A 14500-nucleotide genomic window follows, 5' to 3' on the forward strand; every position below is an offset into this window, starting at 1 on the left:
AATTCTTTGTATTTTCAGGAAATTTGCCATTGAATATGTTGCAAATATTTTCCCTGTTTATCATTTGTCATTGTATATAATTCAGCTAAGTGGAAGTTTTATGTTTTTATATAGTCACAATATTGTTTATTTTTTCTTTTATGGCTTCAGGATTCTCCACTGTAATATTATACAAGACCAAAACCAAAACCAAATCTATATTTTCTTCTAACACGTTTATGGTTTCACTTTTCATAATTAAATCTTTGATGCATCTAGACTATTTTAATGATAGGATTCATCTTTAATCTTCTCAATGACACTATGAATTAAGTACTATCCCCATTTTATAAATCTCCATTTTACAAATGGTGAAAGAAAGGATCTGACATGGAAATAATTTTTCAGAACTACCGGCTTGTGAGTTTTGGAGCCTAGATTTCCTATGCTGCCTCCAAAGATATCTAGCCAGTTACAAGTTCCTTCTGCAATAGCAAATGTTATTCTTTTAGGAGGTACATGGCCCTGTTGAAGCCTTTTCCTAAAAATAGAGAATACTTTTTAGTGGGACTCTGTCTTTGTAGTTAATGCCTCATTTCCTGCATCTATAAAATGAGACTAATATCCTAGTACACTTAGGAAAATAAGGCAGTAAATCTACAGGTATGGCCCACGTCTGTACTGGGGTGCTGTGGAATGGATAAATGGACGTGGGAGTTTTAAGTGGGACTGCAAGGCTGAGAGCCTTTCTTTAGAATGGATACACATTAACACGGTATCTGAAGTCCTATCAGAAGTCCTCCCTGATTGCCTTAGTAGGGAAACCTGCATGTACTTTTTCACCTGTAACTTCATTTTTGTTTAATCCGTGCCTATGAACTGTTCTGAGATTTGTAACATTTCCAGTTATTTTGCTCTGTCTCTCCTGGGCCATCCAAATACCGCAGGGTCTATTAAAATAAAAACAAAAAAGATATAAAGTTGCTTCCTCCCACAATTCCTAATGGAAAAAAATTAATAATACTTATCCACAGGTTGAAAAATTGGTTTTCAAAAATTCTCTGAACCCCCAATGGAAAAAGGCATTTTTAAATTCTTCTGTTTTCCACGGCATTGAGTTGCTATGTTTGGGTTCATTTATTGGGAAGAGCTGCAGGAAATGTGACCTGCTATGACCTCGAGAGGGGAAAGTGTTATTAACTGAAATGCTTGGTTCTGCATTTAAAGCCATTAATAAAAATTGTGGAATTATGAGAGTTGGGCATCCATGTCAATGTTTTGATGTCCTGAAGTCACTGGTTGTGTTGTGAGTGGTTACAATTTGTGATTACCTAGACTTATATGACAGACGGAACTGGGAATCAAATTAAGTGCCTGCCTTCTCTTACGATGCTAAAGAATCTCCAGCTTAAGACAAGATCGTCTTTTTCCTTCCTAAAAAAAGGCACAAACAATGACAGCCCAAAATAGCTATTTAGTCAGAACTGACGACACTTTCTGAACGCTTGTCATTAAGAGAGGAATAGAAAATCCTGCTTTACTTCTTCCTTTAATTTCTTTCCCTTAAATACCTTGCTTCCTCTTGAAGCTGTCTCACCTGATTGCCCAGGAGAAATGCCCAGTGGCTCTGACAGTGCCTCAGCACCACTGCAGGCTCCAGAGGGGAGGTGGCTTATGCAAAACATATTAAAGAAAAATCCTAAAAGTCACTGCAGCTTTTTCTAGTGAGTTATGCTGATCTTCCCTGTTGCTGTAAGCTGATGGGGAACGTCGTGGCAAAGAAATAACCGCTCTTTTTCCTCCCACTATTTTTGCTGCAGTCAGAACTGTTCATTTCTGCTTGCATTTCGCCAGATAGCTTTAGAATTCTAGCTGAGCATTAGGGCTTCCTAAGGCTGAAAATAAGAGTTTAGAACCTTACATTGGACTTTGTCCTTTTGGCTCGGTAAAAATTGAGTTAATTTGCAGCATTCAATGCCTGACAGGAATGACAACAGACAGTAGAATCTGATGATGTTTTTGAATTAAGTTTTTTCCCCCCTTATGGATTCATGGGGGAGAAGCTTTTATTTTTCTTTCTTGCTCTCTCCTTTCCAGAGCCAGCTGAACATATTACATTCAGCAGCAGTGGCTACTGAATCTGTTGTTATGTTATTCCCTAAAATCTTCTGTCTTCATTCCAATCCCATCCTGTATTATTGATTGTCATTTACTAATAAAGCTTAGTTCTGGAAAATTGGATGCATTGTCTTATTAGTGAGCCTAGCAACGTTAGATATCCCTGAAAGATGTAACAGATATTACAGGACAGGGAAGTAAGAAAAGGTGGTACTTCTCAGCCATGTAAGTGCAGATCAACCCAGGGGAACTAAGCTTACATGTTAGGGAACTTTATGAGATAGTGATCCTTTGGTCTTGGTCCTATTTCACATGGAAAAGCAGAGTGAGACGTGTTTGCAGTGATTTGTAGTATTTGCCAAACAGGGTGCTGCATCAGAATAGCCTGGAATAGAGTGCAGAGCCCATATTAAACCTCCGAAGGGAAAAGGATTTCCTCTTCATTTACAGTCTGCCCGATGCAATCTCATTGTAAAGTATCTAATAGGATAACACCAGGGCTCTCCAGAAATATAAGTAACTCATTGGTTAAATTTCAATTCTTCACCTTTCCCCCCCTCCTTCCTGGGTGAGCTCATTTCCCCCTCCCGTTTTTTTTTTTTTTTTTTTTTCTTTTTTAACCCAGTGATTTAAAATGCTAGAAGGAAAAGCAACTGAAGTCGTAACTTTCAGATGCTGAATTCCCAGCTAATTGAAATTACTGGGCATAATGCTATATATAGCCAATGAAGAGATTTTGAGCTCTCACTCAGTGCCTTCAAGACATGTCGTTTTGTAGTCAGAGAAAACAGAGATCAATGCATTTTCAAACTGACAGAGGGAACGGATGCTCCTTAGTAGCACATGCCCAGGATCGTGTGTGTGGGGCTTGCGCTGTGCTGAGAAGCTGAATACCGGTCCATATGCTCCTTATTTACTGCAATGTTCTTTGCATGTTACTGTGCACTCCGGACTAACGTGAAGGTAAGAGGAGGCGAGCCGGCAACTGGGCACAATATACATGTTAAACCAGCTGCAGAAAATGTCTACCTTGTGTAGCTTCAGGACTTTTCGGATTGCTGGCTGAGCAGGCAGATTATTACAGGTGGTTGCAAGGGCTTTGTTTTATTGTTGCCATGCAGCCTCGCTGGGGGAGCATGTTGGAACGCTGCTGTGAAGTGACCTTCAGGTTTAACTGTTTGTAATTCAGGTTCACGCTCTCACTTGGGGAGTGGAGAGGGGGGAGGAAAAGATGAAAATTATTTAGGTAGGCCAGAACCAAGAAATCAGAGAAGGTAAAAAGCTATAGAGCATGCTTTAGATTAGGATTTAAAGTCTTTCTTTTAAAAAGTGCCGTGAGCTGCCTGTGTTCATGCAGCTTAATTGTTTAAGAGCCAGGGATTAAATTTAGTGGCTGTAATGGCATTAGGATGTAATCTGTGGGATACCTGACCATCCTGTTCATCTAAACAAATTATTAGCATTGGAAGTTGGTGATACTGATCATACACATCCTCAGCTAGGTGGGCTAGTTGCTTCAGCCGCGTGGACGCCGTTGCCCCGGCGTTGTCACCCTGCTGACATTCACTTGCTGTAGCTAATGAGCCTCTGAAGTTGAGCCTAAGTTTGGGAGATTTACCCCCTGTCAGGAAGGAAGGCGATATTATTGGAGAGGTTTTCTGACACTGTGTTCATTCAGCACTGAGTCAGACAGGCCAGCTGTGGAATTCCAGTTGCATAATTTAAGTGAATTACATCCTCTGTTAGCATTTTGAACTTGTATTTCTTGTTGAAGGAAGTCCAAAAGGAAAGTGATTGCCTTTCAGAAAAAAATTTTAAAAGGCAGTTGCCTTAATACTTAAAATAGGAATCTTTAAAAAAAAAAAAAGTCAATGTAAACTGTTTCCCTGTCTTATTATACTGGGGAAGTATTTTAATGTGTCTGGGTACTAAAGTTTCATTTTCTATGTTTAGAAGTTTTATTAGAGGACTTCCTGCTGCTCACTCTTTTGTAAACCTTTTTACTTTCTGTTTGAATTTCAAACAGGTAGTATTTATATTTTGATGACCAATTCTTTTACAACTAAAGCCTGGAAGCTTTCTGTGGATCATTTTGCAGAGTTCTACAGAATTTACTTTTTACTACTTGTAAGATTAACTTCAGCAATTTGTTTCCATGCATGTGATGCATATAGTAAACAACATGAAAAGAGATATTTAAAAACGTAGAGAGTATGCCCAAATATCAACTTTGATTTCTCCATCATCATCTCCTGTTCCAAATTATGGGTATGGCATGCATTGTTTTGTAAACTCAGTGAATTGTAAGTATTTTCCCTCCTCATCTTTTCTGAAGGAGAAAAGTGCTTTTTTCAGAGAAATCTCCATAAATAGAGATAACTATTGCTTTGATAGTTCATTGTTATATATCAGAAGTGCAGGAAAACCTGAGTCCAAAGTTCCTCTGATAGAGGTTTTGGGAAATCCCTTTTTTACTCTCTACTAATCCTGGTCTTTGTAAGTTTAGCTTTAAATTTTTCTCACAAATTCGTAAGCAAAGGAAGGAAGACTTTAACCAACAATATCTTAGTTCAGATGACTTTTGGATAATAAATTCTTAGCACTTTTGCTAATCTCTACTGAGATATAAACACTTCTGACACATTAATCAATAGGAACTCAGACCACGTACATTGCCACGTACAACATATATAACTTTGCTTTAAGTAGTTTAACTTCAATTCTAAGTGTGTTTATGACCTGTCAATAATTACCTCTTGCACTTTCTTGTATATTTTATAATTTTCTTTTAGGATTATCTTTTCCTTCTGAGATAGCAAGCTTTGCGAAAGATTTTGCAATTTACTCACGGTCTAATATTTTACCAAGTTGGCACAACAGTCTTACCTGATATCTTTATTTTTAATTTTTCTTTTATTTTATATTACATTTTAAAACTATTTGATTTCATTTCCATTTTGCCCAGAATTATTTATTTGCTTGGTTCTGGTAAAGTCTCTTTTATAGTGTGATAGCTTCTCATGTTGCCATGATTTAACATGACTAGTGTTACAGTGACCTAAAACTTTAAGGTGGTTAAAAGTCAAAGGATAGAAACATCTCTTGTCTATTTTTTTCTGCACAGAGTAAGCCACTAATGTCACAATCTTTTATTCTAGAGTGATTGTTTTGTTAATTGGACCTCTATAATATAGTATACTCCAAAGGATCTTTTGAGAATGGCATCTTTTAATATATTTCATGTATGTTTTTATGGAATAATCAAGGTATTAAATCTTGAGTATATATATAATATACATAGATGTATCACACATACACTTACAGATATCAGAATGTGACTCATGTCACCATTTATTCATTCATCTATCAAAAACTTTTGAGGGACAACTGTGATTTATGCACTGCGCTAGAGTCTGGGAAACTGAAATCAATAGAAAACAGTGCTTGCTTTCAAAAAGCTTCCACTCTTGGAAGGGACACAACGATATAAACAAATAAATGGTTTGAAGTATTACAGGGCAATTAATGGACATCTATGCAGGGCGTTGTAGGGACAAAACACAACAGAACACTGGCCGACTTTGCATGGACTGGTCAAGAAAGGTTTCACTGTGAAGTCACCTCTGAGTTGAATCTTGACTAATGGAGTTTTGCCAAGCAGCCTGGAGTGAGGAAGGCATGACTGGTAAAGGGAATGACAAAAGCATGGAACTAAGAAGCAGAGCACTTTGAAGAACTATAAATAGTTTGAAATGGATGGAGTATGGGGTCTTGCGAGGCTGAACAGTGAACTAATAGGGTGAAACAAATAAATGGGAGCTAAAGCCAATGCAGTGAGAATTAACTGAATGATCATCACAATCTAACTCTTTAGAAAGTGTGTTACTTTGGCACCTATTTCTAGAAAGAGAGCTTTCTACAGAAAGAAAATAATTGAAAGCATCTAGCCAAAGGACGTTATTCATGTTCTGTGTTTTCTTGTTAGCTTTAAGTTGTTCGAATCTGGTAAACATTCATATCATATTGGCTTATGTTTATCTTTTAACTTTTTAAAGAATATGACTAGAACAATTTAATCTGAGTCTTCTCACACAAAAAGCAGTAATGTGATCATTATATAGATGTATAATTCTTCTTCCATCTCAAATTCCCCATGTTGTACAAAAAGTACCTCTTTGATAAGAAAACGTATGCAAAGTTTGTTGCACAATTATTTTGTCTATAGAAATGGCTCTATTTTTTAAGTACTGATATTGATGATAGTAACTTACATCCAAGTGATACCTTTTGATTTTCTAAATAATTTTATGGTCCTCATCTTATTATTTCCCTCTTTCATCCTGCTACTACAAACATACCCTACACTAAACAACCCACAATCTCTGAAGTATGAATGGCAAGTGTTAGACCGATTTCACAGATAAGAAAGCTAAGGTAGAGAGAGGAAATAGCTGGTGACTCAGTTCCACACTGTGTTAGAATCAGACCTAGTGCAGGGCTCAGGTCTCTTGACCTCTGATTTACTGCTCAGTCTAGTAAATCCTGCTGCCTACATCACAGATTCAAGAATTCTACTCCTTTATTTTTGAAATTCCTTGAGGGTACATATAAGAACTTTTTAGAAAAGGAGTGTAGCAGAATGATTTTAAAGCATGGGTTTTGGGGATTCCAAAAGAACTATGTTTGGGTCTATCTCCCCCATTTATTGCATAAAAACTTTTTTTCATCTGTGAAATAGAGATAATAATTGCTTTTAGCTATTGTAATAATCATTTGAGATAATGCATGTAAATACTGTAAAAAGTGTTTTTAGAATACAGTAAGTACTCAATTTAACTCATAATTGATAAAGCTGAGGCCACTGAATAGGAGTAAAACTTTGGAGTTGCTTTCAATAAGATTCATGTTAGGAAATTCTAGGAATTGAGCTCAATTAAAATAAATCTGTAATTAGTAAGAAATGTATTTGGATATAATATCCCCTCTCCTACCACTGTCACCATCACTACCACACGTGCACAGATGCTAGCATGTCAACTCCATGGAAGCTGGGATTTCACTTTGTTTTGTTCACGCCTATATTTCATCAGCATCAAGAACAATGCCAGGTATATAGTAGGTGCTCAATAAATATTTGTTAAATGATTGCATTAACTGAGTCCAAGATTTCTCTTTATTACTTACACAGCTTTTTTTCCAGATTTATTTGTCTTAATGCTTGTTAAGTTATTTTGAGGGAAAGAAAAAACAAAACCACATTCTTTGAAGTCGTGTAGGCTTGGTTTTGAATACTGGATTTGGGCAATCACAAACCACTTGCACTATGTCACGTACTCTTTTGGATTTATACAGCCAAGTTGTAGAGCTAGGTTGGAGAGAATCAATAATTTAAACTAAAACAGTTTATTGAATGCCTAAACATGCTAGAATTCAGACATTCATCATGCTCATTTATACCACTAAGCTTGTTCAGTGAAGTTGCTCTTTTCCAAACCCTCACCCTTCTCTGCCTCTGAACATTTGCTAGAATTGTTTCCTGCAAAGGGATTTCCTTCTCTGCATGACCCTGCTTATCTAAATTCTGTCCTTCCTTTAAGAAATAGTACAGGGTGTCTATTTTCTGAGGGGTCCATTCCAGCCACCCTAACTCCCTTACTTTTGACTCCCTCTGATTTAGTGAGTGCAATTTCTCCATCATTCATGGCAATAAACCTTATAGTTATTGCCTTACACCATCACTTGCATTATAATCTTACATTGCTAGCTAATTTTTATTATGTTTGGGTGTTGCTCTCACACTAACTAGATTTTAAGCACTTTGAGGACAGGAACTATGTAGTAGTTTCTTCATTTTTTTCTTATACTTTGTTTATATATTAGGAATTCAAAAAATGAGTAATGGATTGATTGAAAGGGAAACTTGCAGAAACTCTGTTTCCTTATGCTGCTGCCACCTACTCTTTGCTGGATTCCATGATACATCTCACACATTGATGCTTTTAGTAAACACATTCTTTGTTGTGGGCAGGACTTGGAGTCATGAATCAGAATGTATGGACAGTTTGTGTAACAAATATGGCTCATCCAAATAGGAGTGGTCCCCTTTCAGGGTTCCAATTGAATAATTACCTCTTTCAGGAGCCAATAATATATTACTTCCTCACTGGGCCCCTATATAATGGCCTCCAAATGGTTGTGCGGCTATTTAGTATATTGGGCTTATAATACCTAAGCCTATTCAATATATTGGATTCATAATTTCTAAGCAGGCTCTTTAATTCATAACTTTAAAAAATAATACAAGGAATTACTTAATAAAGAATAAAACAGGGGCTGGCCCCGTGGCCGAGTGGTTAAGTTCACGTGGTCTGCTTTGGTGGCCCAGGGTTTCGCTGGCTCAGATTGTGGGTACGGACATGGCACTGCTTATCAGGCCATGCCAAGGCAGTATCCCACATAGCACAACCAGAGGCACTCTCAACTAGAATATACAACCATGTACTGGGGAGCTTTGGGGAGATGAAGAAGAAGGGGAAAAAAAAGATGGTTGGCAACAGATGTTAGCTCAGGTGCCAATCTTAAAAGAAAAAAAAAGAAGAAAAATAAAACAGCACAACAAACAGTGGCAATAATAGCCACCATTTGTTAAGCTCTTAATATGATCCATGGACTACATCAATAACTTTGCACATATTCTCTTAAAACACTTCCTAGTGACCTCTGATGTAAGCATCATCATCATCATCATTATTTTGTAGATGAAGGAAGCTAAAGTTTAGGAGCAAAAATAACTTGCCTGATGTCACACAACTATTAAATGCCTGTGAAGCCAGCTTTTAAATCAGGTCTGTTCTACTGTAAGCCTTTTTAAAACTTTCCTAAATAGATAATATAGATATGGAAGCTATAACTAATTAGCGTGTCACAGATACCTCAAATCTTTTTTTAATGAGATAAGTAATTAAATAAACAATAAAATTACATATGTTTTACATAGTATGACCGTATCTTCCTTCTCGTGGCTTCTTTATAATGAGTGATGGTTAGAGTCAGAGCATGAGGCTTTCTTCTGTATTCTACGTTCATTCATTCACCAAATGTTTAATGAGCATCTGTTGTGTGTCAGGCACTGACCTAGTTGCTAAAAATACAGGGTGGAATAAGACAGACAGAAATCCCTATTCTTATAGAATTTACGTGCTAGTAAGGTAGGTGGACAATTAAAAAAAAGTTAAGTAAAATACATAGTGTCTAATGAATGAAATAAATGCTAAAAAGAAAAATAAAACATGGAAGGAGTATCATAAGTGTGAATGTGGGGAGGGGTAGAGGTTATAATTTCAGATAAGGTGCTTAGTGAGGGTCTCACTGGGAAGGTAACTTTTGAGTAAAGACCTAAAGGATGTGAAGGGATTAACCATGTAGGAAAAACGTAGCAGAAAGTGTAAAGGCCCTGAGGTGGGCGACTGCCTGGCATTGTAAGGAATGTCTAAGAAGCCAGCATTGGGGGGCAAGAAAGGGCAAGAGAATGTCAAAATGAGCAGATCAAGACAGGCTGTGTAGGTTAGGCTTCTTCTCTCAGTGAAATGGGAAGCCAGCAGGGTTTTGAACAGGGGAGTCACGTAATTTCACTAATGTTTCAAGGGTCATTCAGGCTGCTGTGTTGAAAAGAGGCTTTAAGGAGGCAAGAGCTAGAGCAGGGGGACCAGTTAGAAGTTCCTGCAGTAATCCAGGTGAGATGCGTTAATAGCTTGCATCAGGTTGGTGCTAGAGAGACCAGAGAAAAGTTGTCCAGTTCTGCATATAATTTTACTTTTGGATATTTATCTTCTCCTTTGTCTTTTCCTGACCTGATACTGAGTTCTCCTCAGGGATGGGGTACTGGTTCTCAGACCTTCTGTATTTGATCAGTATTAATTAGAGAAAAATGCTTTGATACACGGTTGCCATTGCAGTTGTACTGCTTTTTAGTCTTCCGAACATTTTGAAGGTAGATTACCCAAGACTTATGTCATCCTTGTACATTCAAGGCTTCATTTTATTTTTGGCTTCAGATCTTCTGATCCTTAGGGGAAACCCCACCCCAGTCCTGAAATGAATCTATTCTAAGCTACTTGAGGGTAAGAAGTGTGTCTTACATGCATTATATCCCCATTGCCTTGCATGTGGCAAATGATCCATAAATATTTGCTGAATGAATGAAAGCCACTCAAATAGCTGGACATATTTTCAGAGTGACTCTTTGGATTAGGCAGGGTACCACCAAATGAGAATAGATACACAACAAAGAGAATGGATTTCGCCTTCAAAAGATTTCCTCTCTAAAGGCAAATTATTACCTTTTTTATGACAGTATTTGTTCAACATCAGAATCTCTAGGGAAACAACCTGAGAATCTGGAAATAACCCTAGGTAATTGTTATCATAAGATAAGTTTGAGAAATACTGTCCTATGGCTTATATTTGGAATAAAACAGTGAGTCAATAAGCTTGTTCAAAAACTGTTATGTCAATATTTGCCTAGTAACATATATACCCAAAGTTTTTCAAACTTTTTGGACTGCAATCCATAGTAGGATTATAAATTAAAAATTGCAACTCAGTATAAAGTTCACAAAGCAATACTTAACTATACCAAAAGCTATGCATTCTGCTATTTTCTATTCTATTTTTACCTTTAAAAAATTTCTTTTTTATAATTTGGGTCAAGATTTACTAAATGTATTATAATCAGAAAGATGGCTGAGAAAATACAGTTTATACTGACTCATTTAAAACTGATTTCCCCATTTACCTTTATGAATGAGTTTGAAGGGCTGCAGAATGGGTCATAACTCACAATTTGAAAAACATTGTAACCTGTTCCCTGCTTTAAGGAACATCCAACCTCAATTAGGAAAATGCGAATGACAGGTGATGAATTATAACAGTCAGCCTGCACTAAGTAGGAAATGTGTGAAAGTCTTGCACTGAACACAGGGCAGCTGTCCGTATAGACTGGTCCCTTTACTGATTAGTGTACATACTCAGTTGGGAATTCATGGTTCAGCATTTACTTCCCCGGCCATGGCCCTTGAGACTTAGCCTATTCACCTCCATACCTCAGCATGCCTAATAGCAATAGCTAATGTTTATAGTGTATTTGTGATGTGTCAGGCACTGTTCAAAGCACTTCACTCATTTAATCTCGCAATAACCCAAAGAGAAGGTTTCATTATTAAATCCATTTTACAGGCGAAGCAATTGAGCCAGGGAGATTTAGATGTCCACGACCTCACAGCAAGTAACTGGTACTACCAGGATTACTGTCAGACACAGGAACCAATGCTCAGGACAGGCCAGTACCTGGAAGGACACCTCTCTTACTCTTGACCTTTGCACTGGTGCTTGGTCCTCTGCCTTTTGACTCCCTTCTCCAAAGGGTCTGCTTTGTATCACTTTAATTTCAATGAATCTATTGGGCTGTCGTCTGGCTTGTTAGATTTAGCATCCGATCAGATCCCAGTTTCCTCTGATTTGCGTGTGGCATAGTTTTTTCCATTAGTCAACCCCTAGAAGAATTCCCATGAGCCTGAGGACCTCTACCCTCTCATGCATTTGGGGGTGCTTACACTTAGATTTTCATAATCAGTTGACATATGGGTACTCTTTGAAAGAGGCCTATTTCCTCAACTCTGCACTTGTTTTTAGTGCAGTAAATAAGGTTATAAAACTCCCCAGGATGAATTGGTATTGCTTGGAGAACCTAACTCTTGAGAATTGAAAAGCTAAAGATAAACAATAAAACAAAGAGACATTTGACCCTGGGAAGGTCTGGCCCTAAATATTTCTCAAATGTAAACTGTATCTCTTCTTTTTGTTTAGACTCATAAAAGACTTTGGCACTTCAAAATAGGCAGGATTTAGTTGAAAGAAGCTGAGGGATGTCTTTCTTTAAAATCAAAGTTAAACAAATAGTAGGAGACAAATTTTGAGTCTTGTTTTATTTATTATTTTCTAAAGGGTGTGCTTAGATTTACATATTCTTTAAAAAGGTATACATCGATGTATTTATTTATTTTTAAATGAGCTACCTAGATTTATTTATTTTTTTGAGCATGTACCTAGACTCAAAGAAGAAAATGAGGCCATGAGGTGTGCAGTGAGCCTGAAAGGGAGGGAGTAAGGTAGATTTCTAAAGTGGATCCCTGAATCTTGTTGGAATAACTAAAAGAGCCTTTGCATTTGTGTTGGATGTTTAGTTGATTAAATTATAATCTGTTCTCTTAAAGTCTTTAGAAAAAGTAAACTAAGGAATCAGTTTTAAATGGGTCAGTATGCATTGAATTTCCCAAATGTTTTTAAGATTATAAAAGTAATATATGCTTGTTGTAGAAAGTATGTAAAGTACAGAGAAAGACAAAAAATTTGCTCATCATCTTGCTACTCATATATAAAGGCTCTTCATTCTTTTCATTTTTTATTACGTATATGTGAATGTGTGTATATATGAATGTGTTATGTGTGTAACATATCTAGGATGAAGGTATATTATTTGTATCCTGTGTTTTAGCTAAATACCATATCATAAGAACATTCTCCTGTTGTTAATAATTCTTCATAAGCATCTTTTTCAATGCTGCATAATAGGGAATTTTTTATTTTATTTTGAAAAGTAAATAAATGGGAGTAGACAGGGACTGAAAGCATTGTTTTTCTCAGACCATTACTTTTCAGCAGAGGGTAGAAAGCTTTCAAGTGCAACCTTGGAATAGCTTTGAAATGAGATGCAGTTTGGTAAAAATATATGGTGAGTCTGAGTTTCAAAAGGATCATTGCCATTGTACTTCAAATGGGAAAATATGTATACTTAATGCAGACATATTTCTCTAGCTAGTCCCCTGACACTGTCTCTACATCCACCCCACCACATAATGTGCTTTGAGCTGTTTTTTTTGTGTGTGATTATTTTAAACAGAAGAGAGGCAGACAACTTCCTTATTATCACTATTCTCCTAGGCATTTAGAGTAGAAACATTGAAATCATTGTTAACGCTCTAGCCCCTATGGTAATCAGTCCACGGATCCTGTAGAGTCTGTCTCTGAATGATTTCTTCTACCTCTTCCTTCGTCAGTGGAGGTTCTCATTATCTCTTTTTTATCACCACAGAAGATCCTGACTGGCTTCCCTCTTCTCCTTCTGTTTCCCCTCCAAATTTATTCTCTCCATGGGGCACCAAACTTCCTTTTCTAAAGCACAGATAAGAACTGGCTATCAGGGCCGGCCCCATGGCCCAGTGGTTAAATTCGCGTGCTCCACTTTGGTGGCCCAGGTTTTCACTTGTTCAGATCTTGGGCGTGAACATGGCACCACTCATCAGGCCATGCTGAGGCTGTGTCCCATGTAGCAGAACCAGAAGGACCTAGAATATACAGCCGTGTACTGACGGGGATGCTTTGAGGAGGGAAAAAAAAGATTAGCAACAGATGTTAGCTCAGGTGCCAATCTTTTTTTTTTTAAAAAAAGAACTGGCTATCAATTTCTCTGCTGAACAACTCTCTGTGTTTCCCACTGCCATCGAAATTCTTTATCCTCATGGTATGTCGTCAACCACCTTTCCGTCGTCACCTCCTGACAGAAGCCACTTACATACAACACACACAGCCAGAATCCATTCCGGCCATATATCTGTCCACTGAACTTGCCATAGGGGAAATGTGGGAAAAACAGGACGTTTGGTAGAAAACGTGGTTTTGAAGTCTATCATCTCCATTTACAAAATAATCTGCAACACCTCTAGGTGAGTAAATCAGTTTTTCCAATGTTTAATTTCTAGATGTCCTAATTGAGATGATAATCATAACATCTGCTTGGTATCATGAAAATGGCTTTAGACAGACTAAGCCTCAGAGACATGCAGGATGCATTCAGAAAATGTTAAAATATTTTAAGAAATCCAATGAAACACCAACTGAAACAATGCAGAAGGTTAGCTTTAAACTTGGTGGTTGTGAACTTGCTTGTGTAGCTGGAAATTTCCTTATGGTCTACTTTGAATCCAGGAGACATGAGCTGGGACCCAAATCCTTTCTAAAATTTCAGAGTTCATGAGATAGTGACTAGAAAACAATCTTTAGTCTTATAGTTAAGGAGGTAAGAAAAATCACCCTCAATATCTTCAGTTGTATATTTCCCAGCCAAGATCTCTATATTATACAATCTCAGTATACAATCTCAGTAAGCTAAATATAAAACCCTCAAAATTTGTTTGGAAACCAACCATAAAATTTATATAATTTTTTCCTTGGTGGACGGAGGCCTCTAATCCTGAAAAGATTTAGATTAATTATAGGCTAATGAAGGAAATTAAACCTTTTTTATTAATATTTTTGTTATATAATAATTGTATACATTTGATAGTGT

General features: G+C 37.1%; 1 protein-coding gene across 26 annotated transcripts in view; it reads left to right on the plus strand.

The window, feature by feature from the left end:
* Nucleotides 1-14500, plus strand: part of DLG2 (discs large MAGUK scaffold protein 2) — a 1837299-nt gene that overhangs the window by 549027 nt on the left and 1273772 nt on the right. For 2 of the 26 annotated variants that reach the window (XM_023646516.2, XM_070274282.1), the window contains exon 1: nt 2668-3060. The exons of 21 other annotated variants lie outside the window; for them this stretch is intronic. In XM_023646516.2, coding sequence (XP_023502284.1) covers nt 3019-3060 — 42 coding nt within the window. In that variant the 5' untranslated portion in view covers nt 2668-3018. Of the gene's footprint in view, nt 1-2667; nt 3061-14500 lie in introns of those variants that run through there. 3 more of the 26 variants (XM_070274290.1, XM_070274283.1, XM_070274279.1) reach the window with 3 other exon arrangements.

This window comes from Equus caballus, chromosome 7, assembly GCF_041296265.1.
Source record: "Equus caballus isolate H_3958 breed thoroughbred chromosome 7, TB-T2T, whole genome shotgun sequence".
NCBI lineage: Eukaryota > Metazoa > Chordata > Mammalia > Perissodactyla > Equidae > Equus > Equus caballus.